Genomic DNA, 18,246 nt, shown 5'->3' with positions numbered 1-18,246 from the left:
ACAGTACACATAGAATAGAAATATCACAATATAAGGCTGATTAGTAATTAATACAGATAATTACTACATGGCAGCTCAGAAACCAGTGCAATTAGCATGAGAATTTAATAATCAGCCCTGTAGCATCAGCTTATATTACAGACCAACCTCATTTTCTGCTGGATAATTAGTGACGACCCCTAAGCTTAGCTTCTCAACAGCAGCTCAGAGCCCACTGAGCATGTGAGTGTCACAGACACTTTCCAAAATGGTGACCCCCTGTGACAAGTTTGAAATCCTGGATCATTGCTGCTATTGACAAGCTAAAATGTTAGTCTGGTCAGTCTTGTGCAATAAGTTTAGTATATAAAATATGACATTTTTTACCATATTAATTTTTAGGGGTTAGTTTCCCTTTAAAGGATAACGAAAGGCATGTCATACTTTGGGGTGTCAAAAGTTAGGCACCCCCAAGTGATTGTATTTACTTAACTGAAACCCCAGGCCGATGCTCGTATCAGCAGAAAACTTCACCGGCCCGGAGATATTCGAGTGAGCACCACAGATCGATCGGCTTCCGGCTGCATCTTTCTTTGCGAGGCTGCGCAGTAGTGTGAAAAGCCGAACTTAAAGGCCTGCTAATTAGTTCTACTGCACATGTGTCTGCCCCTGGAAATTTGAAGAAAGAAGAAGACAGAAGACTATCGCTCCGTGGTGCTCACTGGTATAAACGGTTCAATTTTCTCCTGATAGGAGCACCGGCCCGGAGTGTCAGGTGAGTATATACAATCACTTAGGGGTGTGTAACTTTTGGCACCCCCAAGTAGAGTCCTGCAGCGGGTCGGGTACCCGCGGGTTACCCGCAAAAACCTGCGGTACCTGGCGGGTTGTGCTGAGAAGTTCCAGGTGCGGGTATACCCGCGGGGCGGTGATTCTGAGGGTGTGCAGGTCCTGGGTCGGGCCGCGGATCTTCTCATTAACGATATTTGCACCTTTTTCTGGTCACGCCGTGTCCCGATGACGTCACTTCCGGTTTACAATGAATGTACTTCCTGTTTTACTTCTTTTTTCCTTATCATATCGACTTCTGATGATGTCACTTCCGGTTTCTAATGACAGCACTTCCTGATTCTTGATGGTCAGCGGGTCGCGGGTCCGGGTTGCGGATAAGGTACTTGCGGGTCGGGTCGGGTAGCGGGTCCAAGCGGGTAAGAATGCGGGTCCGGGTTGCGGGTACGGGTCGGGTACGGGTCCCAAAAAATGGACCCGCGCAGGACTCTACCCCCAAGTAAAAATGCCTTTCCTTCTCCTTTAATTTCATAAGAAAAAGCATGTACTTTTTTTTTTTTTTTTTTTAAAGGAAAACTAACTCCTAAAAAGCAATAGGCCAGAAGTAAATTAAGAGTAATGATACAGGCCTTCAAAGATGTCTACAGAAGCTCCGTACCTTATGATGTTGTTAGGCCATCTTTTGAGTGTCTGCGGCACTGCACATGCTCAGTTTGCTCAGGCCTGCTGTTAAGGAGTAAGCTTGGGGGGGGGGGGGTCACTGGAAATGAACACATTAGCAAATGCAAAAGTGAATCTTTCAAAGAAGGGGATTGTACAGCCGGTGCAGCTGATTACCCTCACTGCTCATCCGTTAATAATTCTGTATTTCTGTTTAGTCTCCTGCTGATTAATCGGGATATGAATAAAAGTTTATACACTGTGCAAGCGCACCCCATGGAGGAAATGCAAAAAACAGGTAAATGCTCATTGCCTTTGAAGCTGAAAGCAAATTGGGTTTGTTCTTGGCTGTGGTATTTCAGTTGGCAAGGAATCACCCCAAGCCATTACTGCCACCTCCCACTGACTATAATGGGAATGGTCTGAAAGCAGCTGTAGCGACATCCCTATGCACAGTTTCAGGCTTTAAATTGCCAGTACAGGTATAGGATCTGTTATACAGAATGCACGGGACCTGGGGCTTTCCGGATAAGGGGTCTTTCTGTAATTTGGATCTTCATATCTTAAGTCTACTAAAAATGATGGAAACATTAAATAAGCCCAATAGGCTGGTTTCACTTCCAATAAGGATTAATTGTATCTTAGTTTGGATCAAATACAAGTTACTGTTTTATTATTACAGCGAAACAGGAAATAATTTTTAAGAATTACAATTATTTGATTATAATGGAGTTTAGGGGAGACAGTCTTTCCGTAATTCTGTACTGTTCTGGTGCCTTCGTGCAGTCGCAATACAGACGATCAGAGGCAAGCAGTGTGGTTTTTCCACTGCCCTCTGATAAAATAGGTGTTAATGTGATTGGGCCCTTATTGTAAGCTTTTCAAGGGGCAGGGACTGATGTGAATGATGTATAATTTCCTTGAAAATTTGTTGGTGCTGTAAATACCATGAAACAAATAGCATAACTGGCATATACCACACAATTTCCTGTAAGGCTTATATCTGTGTGTCTTTAACTAGATCTGAAACTTACACTGGAACAGAGAAGAGCTACACTTCACTCCTTCTACACCCTCGCCATGTCCCGTTATTTCCCATCTGAACGCACTGAAGGGAAAAATAGTAAGTTTTATTTATGTGCATGAATATACGTCATATGAAAAAATTTGGCGACCCCTCTCAGCCTGCATGATTATTTACTCCACTTTCAACAAAAAAGATAACAGTGGTATGTCTTTCATTTCCCAGGAACATCTGAGTACTGGGGTGTTTTCTGAACAAAGATTTTTAGTTAAGCAGTATTCGGATGTATCTGTAAAAACTGGCTGTGCAAAAATTTGGGTACCATTGTAATTTTGCATGTAACTGCTCAATACTGATTATTGGCAACACCAAATTGGCTGGATAAGCTGGTTAAGCCTTGAACTTCATAGGCAGGTGTGTCCAATCATGAGAAAAGGTATTTAAGGTGGCCAATTGCAAGTTGTGCTTCTGTTTGATTCTCCTCTGAAGAGTGACAGCAGGGGGTCCTCCAAGCAACTCTCAAAAGATCTGAAAACAGAGATTGTTCAGTATCATGGTTTAGGGGAAGGCTACAAAAAAAACTGTCAGTTTCAACTGTAAGGAATGTAATCCGGAAATGGAAGGCCACAGGAACAGTTGCTGTAAAACCCAGATGTGACAGGACAAGAAAAATACAGGAGCGGCATATGCGGAGGTTTGTGAGAATAGTTACAGACAACCCAAAGATCACCTTCAAAGACCTGCAAGAACATCTTGCTACAGATGATGTATCTATACATTGTGCTATAATTCAGCGCAATTTGCACAAAATACATCTGTATGGCAGGGTGATGAGAAAGAAGCCCTTTCTCCACTCACGCCACAAACAGAGTCGCTTGTTGTATGCAAAAGCTCATTTAGACAAGCCACAGTCATTTTGGAACAAAGTGCTTTGGACCAATGAGACAAAAGTTACGTTTTTTGGTCATAACAAAAATCGCTTTGCATGGCGGAAGAAGAACACTGCATTCCAAAAAAAACACCTGCTACCTACTGTTAAATTTGGTGGAAGTTGTGGCTAGTTCAGGGACTGGGGCCCTTGTTAAAGTTGAGGGTCAGATGAATTCAACCCAATATCAACAAATTCTTCCGGATAATGTTCAAGCATCAGTCACAAAGTTAAAGTTGGATATTCCAACAAGACAATGACCCTAAACACACTTGGAAATCTACAAAGGCATTTATGCAGAGGGAGAAGTACAATATTCTGGAATGGCCGTCACAGTCCCCCGACATGAATATCATCGAAAATCTATAGGATGATTTGAAGCAGACTGTCCATGCTCTGCAGCCATCAAATTGAACTGAACTGGAGAGATTTTGTATGGACGAATTCTCAAAAATACCGCCATCCAGAATCCAGACACTCATCAAAGGCTATAGGAGGCATCTAGAGGCTGTTACAAAAGGAGGCTCAACTAAGTATTGATGTAATATCTCTGTTGGGGTGCCCAAATTTATGCACCTAATATGCAGTCTAATTTTGTATATTTTCTGTTAATCAAATACACTTTATGTCACTGCTGAAATACTACTGTTTCCATAAGGCATGTTATATATTAAAAGGAAGTTGCTACTTTGAAAGCTCAGCCAATGATGAACAACAACTCCAAAGAATTTTGAGGGGTTCCCAAACTTTTCCATATGACTGTATGATTCCTACTGTTACAGCCATTTACCTACATGCTTGCAGGACAGCACAATATTTCCCTAATGTAACATTCTGTAAGGATTCACTTACTATACACTCCCTAATAATGGGTGTATGTGCATTCTTTCCACACATGTTAATATTCATAGGTATTACTCAATTCACTGACAAGGAGAGTGATACTTAACCACAGATGTGCCTTACCCTGACATAGGGTAAATTATTGGTATATTAATAAAAAACCGAAAGGAGGCAAGGTGAGTACAAGGTATAGAGTTAGTAATGGCATATGTACTCCACCAAGGCAGAAGGCAAGGTGATTGCTGTATACACATATAGTGATAATTATAGATATGCACTCCCCAGCCTGAGGGGAGGTTCAGAATGCGTAACTACAGGTACAGGCTACAAAAAATTATTGCATATTACACTTCTCAGCAAAGGTGCCAGTTCCCCCAAAACACACTTGCTGTCGTGAAAATAACCATTCCTTGCACTGCTCCTGCTTCATTTATATAGTGAATAAACTACCCCCTATTGTAAAATATAAGGCTATTATAAGTCACGGGGATTTCCATGACCATATAAAAACACAAGGCCAAGTCCTTTTATACAGGTCATGGAACTCCGAGTTTACTTATCCTCACCATTTATAACAGATGACATCACTGTGTTATGAAATAAAAGACTTTTTAAATGGAGATGGTGATTCCGCCAGCACAGACAGAAGGCAGGGGAAAAAATATAAGCAAAAAGTGTAACTGCAAATGTACCATGTCCAGAAACAGGTGAGTGGAACCTAAAACAATTAAAGGCAAATGGCAATGCAAGTGGTACATACAGACAGGGTGGGGTTCAATGAATATTTTGCATTATGCAAACTTGTTTGGAAACATTCACACACTGAGCAAACATAATCTTAGTCGGAGACATGAATCATGCTGTATGTGGTAAAGGGGTGGTTCACCTTTAAGTTAACTTTTAGTATGTTATAGAATGGCCAATTCTATAGTTTTTAATCCATTTTTGACACTTTCAAATGGAGGTCGCTGACCCCAGCAGACAAAAACTATTGCTGTTTGAGGCTATGTTTTTGTAGTTATTGTTACTTTTCATCACTTGCATTTGTATATAGGTCCTCTCCTATTCATATTCCAGTCTTTCATTTAGACTACTGCCTGGCTACTAGGGTACTTTAGACATAGCAACAGCTGCTGAAACTCCAAAATGGAGAGCTGCTGAACAAAAAAACCAAATAATTCAAAAACCAAATATAATAAAAAAAAATTAAGACTAATTGCTAATATTACACTTTACAACATACTAAAAGTTAATTTAAAGGCGAGCAACCCCTTTAATATTCTGTGCTTTCTTTAATTTGTGGTGCGTTAATGCCAAGTTCATGTAGGGACATCGATTAGAAGGAACCTGATCAGTGACCCACTGGTGGTTATGGGAATTAGGACAAGGAAATTCAAACTAAAGAAGTAGGCTAGAAATGTTGTACATTATGTTTTGGGCTTCTGTACCAGCCCAAGGCAACCAAATCGCTTTAGCAGGGAAGATCTGTGTCTTCAAAGATGCCCCAGTAGCTCTCCATCTGCTGATTCACTGCACATGCTCTGTGCTGCTGTCACTTATTGAGCTTAGATACTGACTCACAATATACAGTACATATAGAACAGAAATGTCACAATATAAGGCTGATTACATAGTTACATAGTTACATAGTTAAATTGGGTTGAAAAAAGACAAAGTCCATCAAGTTCAACCCCTCCAAATGAAAACCCAGCATCCATACACACACCCATCCCTACTTTTAATTAAAATTCTATATACCCATACCTATATTAACTATAGAGTTTAGTATCACAATAGCCTTTAATATTATGTCTGTCCAAAAAATCATCCAAGCCATTCTTAAAGGCATTAACTGAATCAGCCATCACAACATCACCCGGCAGTGCATTCCACAACCTCACTGTCCTGACTGTGAAGAACCCCCTACGTTGCTTCAAATGAAAGTTCTTTTCTTCTAGTCTAAAGGGGTGGCCTCTGGTACGGTGATCCACTTTATGGGTAAAAAGGTCCCCTGCCATTTGTCTATAATGTCCTCTAATGTACTTGTAAAGTGTAATCATGTCCCCTCGCAAGCGCCTTTTTTCCAGAGAAAACAACCCCAACCTTGACAGTCTACCCTCATAATTTAAGTCTTCCGTCCCTCTAACCAATTTAGTTGCACGTCTCTGCACTCTCTCCAGCTCATTTATATCCCTCTTAAGGACTGGAGTCCAAAACTGAACTGCATACTCCAGATGAGGCCTTACCAGGGACCTATAAAGAGGCATAATTATGTTTTCATCCCTTGAGTTAATGCCCTTTTTTATGCAAGACAGAACTTTATTTGCTTTAGTAGCCACAGAATGACACTGCCCAGAATTAGACAACGTGTTATCTACAAAGACCCCTAGATCCTTTTCATTTAAGGAAACTCCCAACACATTGCCATTTAGTGTATAACTTGCATTTATATTATTTTTGCCAAAGTGCATAACCTTGCATTTATCAACATTGAACCTCATTTTCCAGTTTGCTGCCCAGTTTTCCAGTTTAGACAGATCACTTTGCAAAGTGGCAGCATCCTGCATGGAACCTATAGTTCTGCACAATTTAGTATCATCTGCAAAAATAGAAACAGTACTTTCAATGCCCACCTCCAGGTCATTAATAAACAAGTTGAAAAGCAAGGGACCTAGTACAGAGCCCTGCGGTACTCCACTAACAACACTGGTCCAATTAGAAAATGTTCCATTTACCACCACTCTTTGTAGTCTATCTTTTAGCCAGTTCGCTATCCAGGTACAAATACTATGTTCCAGGCCAACATTCCTTAATTTAACCAGTAACCTTTTGTGTGGCACTGTATCAAATGCTTTAGCAAAGTCTAAGTAAATCACATCCACTGCCATCCCAGAATCGAGGTCTCTACTTACATTCTCGTAAAAAGAAATTAAGTTAGTCTGGCAAGATCTATTACGCATAAAACCATGCTGGCACAAACTCATAGTATTATGATTTGCTATGAAGTCCAGTATCTTATCCTTTATTAACCCTTCGAAAAGCTTTCCTAATACTGACGTCAGACTAACTGGCCTATAGTTTTGAGGCTGAGAACGGGATCCTTTTTTGAATAGAGGCACCACATTAGCAATTCGCCAGTCTCTTGGCACAATACCAGATCTCAATGAATCCTGAAAAATTAAGTAAAGAGGTTTGGCAATCACAGAGCTAAGCTCGCTAATTACCCTGGGATGAATACCATCTGGCCCTGGACCTTTGTTAATCTTAACCTGTTCAAGTCTCTTTTGAATTTCTTCTTGTGTGAACCATGCATCATTAGTTGTATTACTAGAATTGGGAGTGTTAAGAAGGAAACCTTCACTTACTGGTTCTTCATTTGTGTAAACAGATGAAAAATACGAGTTCAGAATCTGCGCTTTTATTTTGTTTTCATCAACCAGCTGATCCCCCTCTGATAGTAAGGGTCCCACCCCTTCCTGCTTCATTTTTTTACTATTGACATATTTAAAAAATAATTTGGGATTTTTTTTACTGCTTGCTGCAATATCCTTTTCTATAGCAATTTTAGCTTGCCTTATAGCTTCTTTGCATGATTTATTGGCCTCCTTGTACCTTATAAATGTTTCGGCTGTACCAGCTAACTTGAAAGCCTTAAAAGCACGTCTTTTCTTACCCACCTCAACACCAACGCTTCTATTGAACCAAAAAGGTTTTGCTTTGCAACGACGTTCCTTGCTTACAAGTGGAATATACTGACAAGTATATTTATTAAGCAGCATTTTAAAGACTTCCCATTTTTGTTCTGTGTTTAACCCTGTGAAAAGCATTTCCCACTTAATATGTTGCAGAGATGCCCTTATACTGTCAAAGTTTGCACGTCTGAAATTTAGTGTTTTAGTTACTCCCTTATAGAATTGCTTCTGCAACAGAATCTCAAAGGAGACCATGTTATGATCACTATTCCCTAAATGCTCACCCACACAAATGTTAGAGATGAGTTCAGTATTGTTAGTTATTACAAGGTCCAAAAGAGAGTTATTCCTAGTAGGTTCTTGAACGAGCTGGAATAAAAAGTTGTCATTCAGCATATTTACAAACCTACTAGCTTTTTCTGTCTTAGCAACCCCATTACCCCAGTCAATGTCTGGATAATTGAAGTCACCCATAGCAACAACTTGACCCAGCTGTGAAGCCGCTTGTATCTGCAAGAGTAGCTGGGCTTCATACTCGACACTTATACGAGGTGGTTTATAGCATACACCAATGATAATTCTTTTTGATACCTTTTGCCCAGTCGAAATCACTACCCAGAGTGATTCTACACCCTCACCAGTGCCAGCTATTTTTATTTCTTTAGCGCATGGCTTTAATTCAGGCTTTACATACAAACCCACTCCTCCACCCTTTTTAATCCCTCTGTCCCTCCTAAAAAGGGTGTAACCATTTAAATTCACAATCCAGTCACATGTTTCATCCCACCAGGTCTCAGTGATACCAATTATATCATAATTTTTAGAGCATGCAATTAATTCTAGGTCTCCCATTTTACCTGACAAACTCCGTGCATTTGCCAGCAAACAGCGGAGGTTACTACTTTTACTTTTGAAATGTGCATTACTTAGTGAAGAATTATACGTTAAGTTAGTATTATTCTGTTTTCCTTGTAACAGAGGGACCTCCTTAGCTGGTAAACTGTATGCCCCCCTCACTCCTCCCCCATGACCCCTTACTAACCCCACTACCCCGTCTACACTAGCTTCCCCATAATCCTTTATCTCACCCACCCCCCTCTTGCCTAGTTTAAACACTCCTCCAACCTCTTAGCCATTCTTTCCCCTAGCACCGCGGACCCCCTTCCATTGAGGTGCAAACCGTCACGGCTATATAGGTTGTACCCCAACGAAAAGTCAGCCCAGTGCTCTAGGAACCCAAACCCTTCCTTCCTGCACCAAGACTTGAGCCACGCATTAAGCTCCCTAATCTCCCGCTGTTTTCCTAAACTTGCACGTGGCACAGGCAAAATTTCAGAAAAGATTACATTGGAAGACCTTTCCTTGATCTTAGAGCCTAGATCCCTGAAATCATTCTTTCAGGTCTTCCATCTACCATTTATTTTGTCATTAGTACCGATATGCACTAAGACAGCTGGGTCGTGCCCAGCCCCACCCAATAATTTGTCTATCCGATCAACCACATGCCGAACCCTGGCACCAGGTAGACAGCAAACTGTTCGGTTGTAGCGATCCGGACGACAAATTACCCTATCCACTTTCCTAATAATTGAGTCCCCTACAACCACAATCTGCTTAGGCCTGACTCTACTCTCCCCCCCACCACTACTAGAGAAACTGGTCTCCCGGCTGTTAGAGAGATCAGCCCCATCTAGAATTGCCAATCCAGAGTTCATACTCCCATCATCTTCACACAATCTGGCAAATTTGTTGCGATGTATAATCTCCGGATCAGCCTCCATTTTCCTTTTGCCCACCTTAGATTTTCTAACTGTCACCCAGCTAGCTGCCTCAACATCCTGCTGCTGTTCTGTTCCCCCCAAACTATCTGACCCCGCTAGGTCCTGCTCAGTGAGCAAAAGACTCCTTTCAAGATTGTCAATCGACCGCAGTGTTGCAATTTGTTGCTCTAGTGCTCTAACTTGAGCCTCCAAAGTGGCAATTTGCTCACATCCACCACAGAGGTAAGCATTTTGGATCTCTTGTTCCAAATCTGCATACATATGACAGACTGTGCACTGTGTAACTCGATTAGTAATTATTAATTATGATTAGTAATAATTAATTGAATTAATAATAATTAAATAATTAGTAATTAATACACATAATTACAGCAGCTCGGTAACCAGTGCAATTAGCATCAGAATTTAATAATCAGCGTTGTTGCATCGGCTTATATTACAGACCAACCTCATTTTCTGCTGGATAATTAGTGACGAGCCCTAAGCTTAGCTTCTCAACAGCTGCTCAGAGCCCACTGAGCATGTGAGTGTCACAGACACTTTCCAAGATGGTGACCCCCTGTGACAAGTCCTGGATCATTGCTGCTATTGACAAGCTGGAACTTTACACTGGTGCAATAAGTTCTGTATATAAAACATGACATTTTTAGCCCTATTTATTTTTAGGGTTTAGTTCTCCTTTAAAGTCATACACCAACTAAATAGCCCTTAAAACAACCATGCATTGATCCGGCATATATAGCATTGTCCCTGTGTAAAGAGGATGTGTTATTACAGTCCTCTGGTAACGGGATATCATTTTGCTTTTATCTAGGAACTATAACTTATACACAGTACAAAGCCGTACTTACACGTTACACCTGTTGGCACAATGCTTTACATTCACGGGGAGGTCGAGATTTTACTCACACTGAGACAATAGAATGTCACATTGCTGGTATTGTTTGTTTATCTGAGGAATTGAGGTTCTTTATAAACACTGTGCAAATTTGCCCCTGGGCAGCAAGCCATGGTAACCAATCTGATGATTATTAATGTTCAGCCAGCAGCTGGCTCGGAAAAAAAGTTACTGATTGGTTGCTATGTGTTACTTCCCAGGTGCAAATGTGCCCAGTTTTTATAAATGAGGCCTTCTATTCTTTTAGTATCCAGTGCAAATGGCTCTTACTATAAATCTCACCCTAGACTGGGCCCCTGTCTACTTATTTAGGTTCCTCTAGTCTTGGCCAAAAATTCCCTGTATAGTTTATATAATGTAATTACAAGAGAACACTGCAGCCCTCCTTGTTTTGAGATACAACTCCTGGCATTGTCCTGATAGGTAGGATTTTGGCAGTTGTAGTACAGCAACTTTTGCTGAGATGCATCATTGACGTTTTTGCTGTTTAATTAAACGGGCACTCTCCACTGCCGGGTGCAAGCGGCATGTATGTTCTGCAGGAATCAGTTCAGCCCAAGCTTTAAGGAACAGTCCAGTGTAAAAATAAAAACTGGATCTATAAATAGCCTGTCCAAAATAAAAAAATATTTCTATTATAGTTATTTAGCCAAAAAATGTAATGTATAAAGGCTGGGATGAGTGTATGTCTAACATAACAGTACAGAACACTTCTTCCTGTGTATTCAGCTCTCTAAGGGCAGAGACACACGGGCAGATATGGGGAGATTAATCATCCGGCAACAAATCTTCTCTTCTTCGGGGCGACTAATCTCCCCAAACTGCCTTCCCGCTGGCTAGAATAAAAAAACGTTGAGCAATTTCCTCATGAGGCGATCCAAGGGCCATTCTGCCGGTGGATAGGCAGTTCTGGGAGATTTTTCGTAGAAAACAAAACTCAACCATTGATAAATAACCCCCTAAACTTTTCTTGGCAGCAACAGTCCTATCTTATATTGGTTTTCATCATATAAGTGCTTGAATGACATTTGACATCTAATTAACGCCACTTTAGTATTAAAGGACAACTAAACCCTAAAAATGAATATGGCTAAAAATGCCAATATTTTATATACTGAACTTATTGCACCAGCCTAAAGTTTCAGCTTGTCAATAGCAGCAATGATCCAGGACTTCAAACTTGTCACAGGGGGTCACCATCTTGGAAAGTGTCTGTGACACTCACATGCTCAGTGGGCTCTGAGCAGCTGTTGAGAAGCTAAGCTTAGGGGTCGTCGCTAATTATCCAGCAGAAAATGAGGTTGGTCTGTAATATAAGCTGATGCTACAGGGCTGATTATTAAATTCTGATGCTAATTGCACTGGTTTCTGTGCTGCCATGTAGTAATTATCTGTATTAATTACTAATCAGCCTTATATTGTGACATTTCTATTCTATGTTTACTGTATATTGTGAGTGGGTCCCTAAGCTCAGTAAGTGACAGCAGCACAGAGCATGTGCAGTGAATCAGCAGAAAAGAAGATGGGGAGCTACTGGGGCATCTTTGGAGATACAGATCTTTACTGCTAAAGGACCGTGGTTGCCTTGGGCTGGTACAGAAGCACAAAACATAATGTACAACATTCCTAGCTTTTGTTAAGCTTTAGTTCTCCTTTAAATCCATTGTATTCCGCATGGGTTATTTTTGTTTGGCTTTGCAGTTGTGGATCCTACAGCCCTACTGGCGCCTGAATGGCAGCCCCAATGGCTACAAACTCTATTCATGTACTACATTAGAGCTCCTGACATAAGCACACAATTTTATCCAGTGCAAAAATATTTTATTAGTTTATTTTACTGGATCTTTAACAATAGCTAAAAAAATAGTTTGGATCACTTGACATTTGAGAAATAAAAGCTGCCACAGAAAGCAAGCCAACATGAACAATGTGTATTTATGAACAAACAATGAGAAAGGTCTGAAGAGGAAGAGTTAGGGACTTTTATTAGAACAAGGGCCTGAACGGATTAAAAAAACAGAAACAGAAGAACATTAGAGCTGTTGCCAAAACAGAAGAATAAAGAGGATTAGACACTTCCCAAAATATTTCTGTAGTTAAAGGTAAGAATATAAAATACATGTATATGGCATGTGGCAGTACATATCAAGAGATAACATGGATGTTCTTTTGCAAATACTCCTTTACATGCCCTAATAGCATTATGGGTTGCGACTGCCAAAAGTTCCCAGAGCACAGGCAGGCAGATTTTAATAAAGGCTTGGAGAGTTGGGATTCATTTCCAAGAAAATACATGCAATGAAGATATTATTACTGCACTCTGCCACTCTCCATTCATTTCTGTGGGATTTTGAAAGGCATATTTACCAAAGGATGAATTTTCACCCATTGATAAATACTCTTTTAAAAATCCCATAGAAATTAATGGAGAATGGCAGAATTTCACTCTAGAGGACTGTGGCAATCTCTGACTTAACTTTTTGATAAATGTACTCCTTAGACTGTAAGCTCTATGGGGTAGGGACTTCCTATTGTGGCTCTTACCACATAGGACATAGCTCTGTGTACTGTGTATATTTATTGACTGACTTGTCCTCCTTGTGTGCACTTTTATATATATATATATATATATATATAGTACTTTTATATATTGCACTTTTATATATTCATATGCTGATTACTGGTTCCAATTAAGCATAATTGGTACCTTTAGCTCTGCCTTTGTCCAAATAAGTCAAATACATCTGTGTAAGGAATAAGAGCCAGGCATTCGCAGGTCAACTGCAAAAAAAAGCCCTTTTTCAAGTGTTACCCTCAATAAATACAGAATTCCAATATAAAGAACAAGCCACAACCTCATGTGTAATTACGTGAGATGGGCCACTGCTGTGGGGGAGTAACATAGTCAGCCTAGCCCATAGTTTCGTACATTAACCCTAAATAAGTATAGGTAATATGAAAAATCATTGGGCTCACATTTTAGTTACAATCAGATGAGACAAGTGATAAGTAAAAGAAAAAATAGTCCATAGATTTGAGTCCATAGTTCATTTTCCTAAGTCTTTGTATATACAACCCCCTGGTCCTGCCGTCCAGGCCTAAAAAAGGGACATTTGCTGTGTATAAATCCATCTTAGAGCACATCATACGCATTAACATGCAATAAGCAGATAAATGGTTTTCTGCCCATAAACTAACTCTACAATTATTTCTTACCACACATTGGGTTTTCATAAATCTTTAGAAAGGGCAGCAGTATTTTCTGTATACTTTATCTGTGGAAAAGAGGAATATATGTAATAAATCACAAAAATGGTACAATACTCCAATATTCATTTAGTCCGGTAGGGGCCAGGCTTTTTAGCCTTTTTATCCACACTGCTTCCTGTTGGAGGAGTATTTTGTTCATATCTTTAATCTGTGGTTTAAGTACAACTTCAAGGACCAGCTATTAGTACAGAATTATCTGTAGGGGTATTTACTTTATAATTTCTGATATCAGACTTATGTTCTTTGATTCTTTCTTTTACTGGCCGTATTGTTTGCCCAACAAAAACTTTACCACAGGGACATTTTACAAGATATATTAATCCTGTGGTTTCACAGGTAGCACATTTTAAATAGATTTTATTGCCTTTCATGTTGTGACAGATACAATCACCTTTAATCACAGAGGAGCAACAAACACACCCTAATTTTATTTATATTGCACTTTTATGCATTGTACGGCGACGTGGCTCCTTGAGGGCCCTTACTCACGGGCGTTTGAATCTGCGCTCCGGTTTTAAGCGTTCAGCCTCAGGGGAGCGCAGGAGTAGACGCGATGAATTCTTTTCAATGCGGCTGTACTCACACAGAGCGCAGGTTGGGACGCATACCTGCGTTTGGCGCTTACATGCATCTGTGTGAGTACAGTCGCATTGAAAATAATTCATCTCATCTACTCCTGCACTCCCCTGCGGCTGAACGCATAAAAGCGGAACGCAGGGGAGTGCAGCTTCAAACGCCTGTGATTAAGGGTCCTAACAGTGCTTTACAAATAAAGTTATACATACATACATACATGTTATGCTTTGCAGTGAATTATCCTACAATGTGCTCTGGTGGGTCATATACGGAACTAACACTATATGTATCTTGTGCTGTGGACTATTCTACATGAGTTTGGCACTGCATTTAAAACGATACTGACACGTTCCTGTAAAAATCAAGGTGATGCTGCACGCCAAATATTTTCCTCTAAAAGCCCCCCTCAAAGCACTGCATTTATTCTGCCATGCGTTTTAGGAAGTGTAATAAATGAAATATGTACTGCATTTATATAGTTGTGTTCTGGGGTATTATACATGAAACTGGCACTACTTTTATCCAGTTGCATGCTTTGGCAATTATTATACATGGGATTAAGAAGGAATCTGTGTAGATAATATATTAAATTATCTAAGCACAAACATTTAAGGAGTGGTTCACCTTTAAGTTAACTTTTAGTAAGTCGTAGAATGGCTAATTCTAAGCAACTTTTCAATTTTTATAGTTTTTGAATTATTTGCCTTATTCTGCCAGCTTTCAAATGGGGGTCACTGACCCATCTAAAAAAACAAATGCAAGGCTACACACGTATTGTTATTGTTACTTTTTATTCATCTTTCTATTCAGGCCCTTTCCTATTCATATTGCAGTGTCTTATTTAAATCAATGCATAGTTGCTAAGGTAATTTGGGCCCTTGCAACCAGATTGCCGGGACTGCAACCTGGAGAACTGCTGAATAAAAAAGCGAAATAACTCAAAAACCGCAAATAATAAAAAATGCAAACTAATTGCAAATTGTCTCAGAACATCACTCTCTATATCGTGCTAAAAGCTAATGTACTGTAAAGGTGAACAACCCATTTAGTTTCTTGATATTTGGTTAGTGGAGCTTGGACAACAGGCAATTTGTGCACTTAGGTTCTAAAGTGCCACCATATTAGTTGCATGGATATCTAGGATGTCTGGCCTAATCATGAAGATAGACTGCAACTTTTTCTCATGTAGAAATGAAGCCAAGGCAGGCGCTCGTGTTTGCTTCATGTAACCCCCAGTGATTGTGTCTCTTTTCTCAGCTCTCCCATCAGACGAGTCATTCCAGTGTGGATTCAGTCACAATGCACATCAGTGCTACACCGTCTCCAGCTCCTGCAAGTGCTACGGAATGAAAACGGACCTGCACCTGCTCTTCTTGCTGTTCAAGCCTGAAGTCCCCACGTTTAGCATGCGCTCCATAGCCAACAAAACTATTGCGGCCTTCACCAAGGACTTTCCATTCTAAACGCCTTTCATAGCAGAACGGTGACTGCTCACAAGGTAAAACTCAGGAGTGATATATATCCGACACTAGAAGCTACAGAACATGTACTTTACAAATCATAAAATGAACGCTAAAAACCAAAAGATTCACACACAGCCACAAATCAGGATACGTATCCTTGTGAGAGGTTCTTACGGGAATTTTAGCTGTTTGCAAAAGCCACTTCCCTTTCTTCAGAAGGGGCAAATTTATTGCATCATCTGTGCAAAACACCTGTTGTGTCTCTCAACACACCTACTTTTCCTATTTGCCTAATTAGGAGATACTTAAAGCTGCAGGTGTTGAAAACGTAATGTTGCACAAAGGGAACCGGCAGCTGCTAGTGGAATGGGTTTAACACTCTTAAGCCTCTTGTTTGTACCTTAAAGTACTTAAACCTCAGAACTTAAATAGATATTAATAATATTTAATCTGCGCTATTTCCCAGGGCCCAACGCCCAATAATCCAAGGAGCACCAGCTTGCTATTCTCTTATCTCTAGGGTAATGTGGAGCAGCAATACTTTCTTAAAGTAGAACTAAAGCTTAACTAAAGAAGTAGCTAGAAATGTTGTATATTAAGTTTTAGGCTTCAGTACCAGCCCAAGGCAACCACAGCCCTTTAGCAGTAAAGATATGTGTCTCCAAAGATGCCCCAGTAGCTCCCCATCTTCTTTTCTGCTGATTCACTGCACATACTCTGTGCTGCTGTCACTTACTGAGCTTAGGGACCCACTCACAATATACAGTACACATAGAATAGAAATGTCACAATATAAGGCTGATTAGTAATTAATAAAGATAATTATTACATGGCAGCACAGAAACCAGTGCAATTAGCATCAGAATTTGATAATCAGCCCTGTAGCATCAGCTTATATTACAGACCAACCTCATTTTCTGCTGGATAATTAGTGACGAGCCCTAAGCTTAGCTTCTCAACAGCCAATCAGAGCCCACTGAGCATGTGAGTGTCACAGACACTTTCCAAGATGGTGACCCCCTGTGACAAGTTTGAAGTCCTGGATCATTGCTGCTATTGACAAGCTGAAATTTTAGGCTGATGCAATAAGTTCAGTATATAAAATATAGGGTTTAGTTCTCCTTTACCTGCTTCTTAGCAAGTTGGGCTAGAGTTTCAAGCTGACATAGGCTGAACAATTTATAAAGAGAAACAGAAATATCAAAATAGACATCATGCCCCTTCATAGGACAGTGTACGTTTAGCAGGGTTTGTTTTTTTATTAATCAAATCTATCTCTGTAAAAAATCAACTTGTACATAGAGACTATTCGTATTTCATTAACTCCCTCCTCTGAAATCTGCTTCAGTTCCAGTTAGATAAGGCACTTTGGGACCAGATAATGTCTAGGGGCACCAACTACATTTCTAAGGGAAATAAAACCATAAGTGGTGGGGGCAGGCTGCCCAAGTTGTGCATTAGACTAGAGTTAACTAAAGAAGGATATAGTCCCTTTAGACAAAGATATAGTCCACACTGGGCTCCAGTTCCAGTTGGAATAGGTGGTATGGAATAAGAGAGTCTAGGGGAACCAATTAAATTTATACGGGGAATGAAAAATATAAGTTGTGGGGGCAGGCTGTCCAAGTTGCAATTGGTTACGTTAGAGTAGATTTACCTAAAGGAAAATAATCCCCATTAATCAAGATATCAAGAAAATAGTCCATGTTATTACCCTTTCTCGGGAGCCTATTTCATAGTAGATCTATCCAGAGGACACAAGGGCATATAATGTAATGGACAACAGCAAAGTTGATAACACCCCCTGGAAGAAATATTGGAACAAAATGGTGTATGATCAAGGGGCGAATTGACAACAGTGTTGGTAAGTACACAGTTCCAAAAAATGTCAGACTGAGGGGGTCCGGACCCACCAGAGCTGCCACATCAGAGGCCTGCACAATGGGGGTCTCCATCTGGGTTATGTGATATAATCACACAAAAGAACTAGATTGTTACAGAGGAAGAATACGGACATAGATCAGTTGTAATGTGTGTGACTTGGCCTCTCATAGAGAAGAAAAAAAGCTCCTGGTGCCAATCAGGCTCATACAGACTTATGAGAGGATCTCCCAGAGTTCCTAGGCCTTTATTGTTCTCGGTTGACAACAATTCCCATCAGTTCTTTCTTATTTCCACCCCGGGCCTATATATAACCTCTTTAACATTTAGCTGGTTGGTTGTTATACCACGAGTTGTTACTGCTAAATTAACACTTGGTTGTACAATTTACTATATCATTTTTTGATAAATTAAAAATAAATGAGGTGCAGCCTTTTCATCCCAAAGTTTGACCTTAGTTTC

General features: G+C 40.2%; 1 protein-coding gene across 2 annotated transcripts in view; it reads left to right on the top strand.

The window, feature by feature from the left end:
- The window catches only part of fuz.L (fuzzy planar cell polarity protein L homeolog), a 40,010-nt gene extending 23,436 nt beyond the window's left edge, over positions 1-16,574 (top strand). For both annotated transcript variants that reach the window (XM_018226351.2, XM_018226352.2), the window contains exons 9-11: positions 1,647-1,726; positions 2,450-2,551; positions 15,698-16,574. In XM_018226351.2, coding sequence (XP_018081840.1) covers positions 1,647-1,726; positions 2,450-2,551; positions 15,698-15,903 — 388 coding nt within the window. In that variant the 3' untranslated portion in view covers positions 15,904-16,574. The remainder of the gene's footprint in view (positions 1-1,646; positions 1,727-2,449; positions 2,552-15,697) is intronic.
- The last annotated feature ends 1,672 nt before the right edge of the window (positions 16,575-18,246 follow it).

Source organism: Xenopus laevis, chromosome 7L (genome assembly GCF_017654675.1).
Source record: "Xenopus laevis strain J_2021 chromosome 7L, Xenopus_laevis_v10.1, whole genome shotgun sequence".
In the NCBI taxonomy this organism is placed as follows: domain Eukaryota; kingdom Metazoa; phylum Chordata; class Amphibia; order Anura; family Pipidae; genus Xenopus; species Xenopus laevis.
This window is presented reverse-complemented; position numbering and strand designations above follow the sequence as displayed.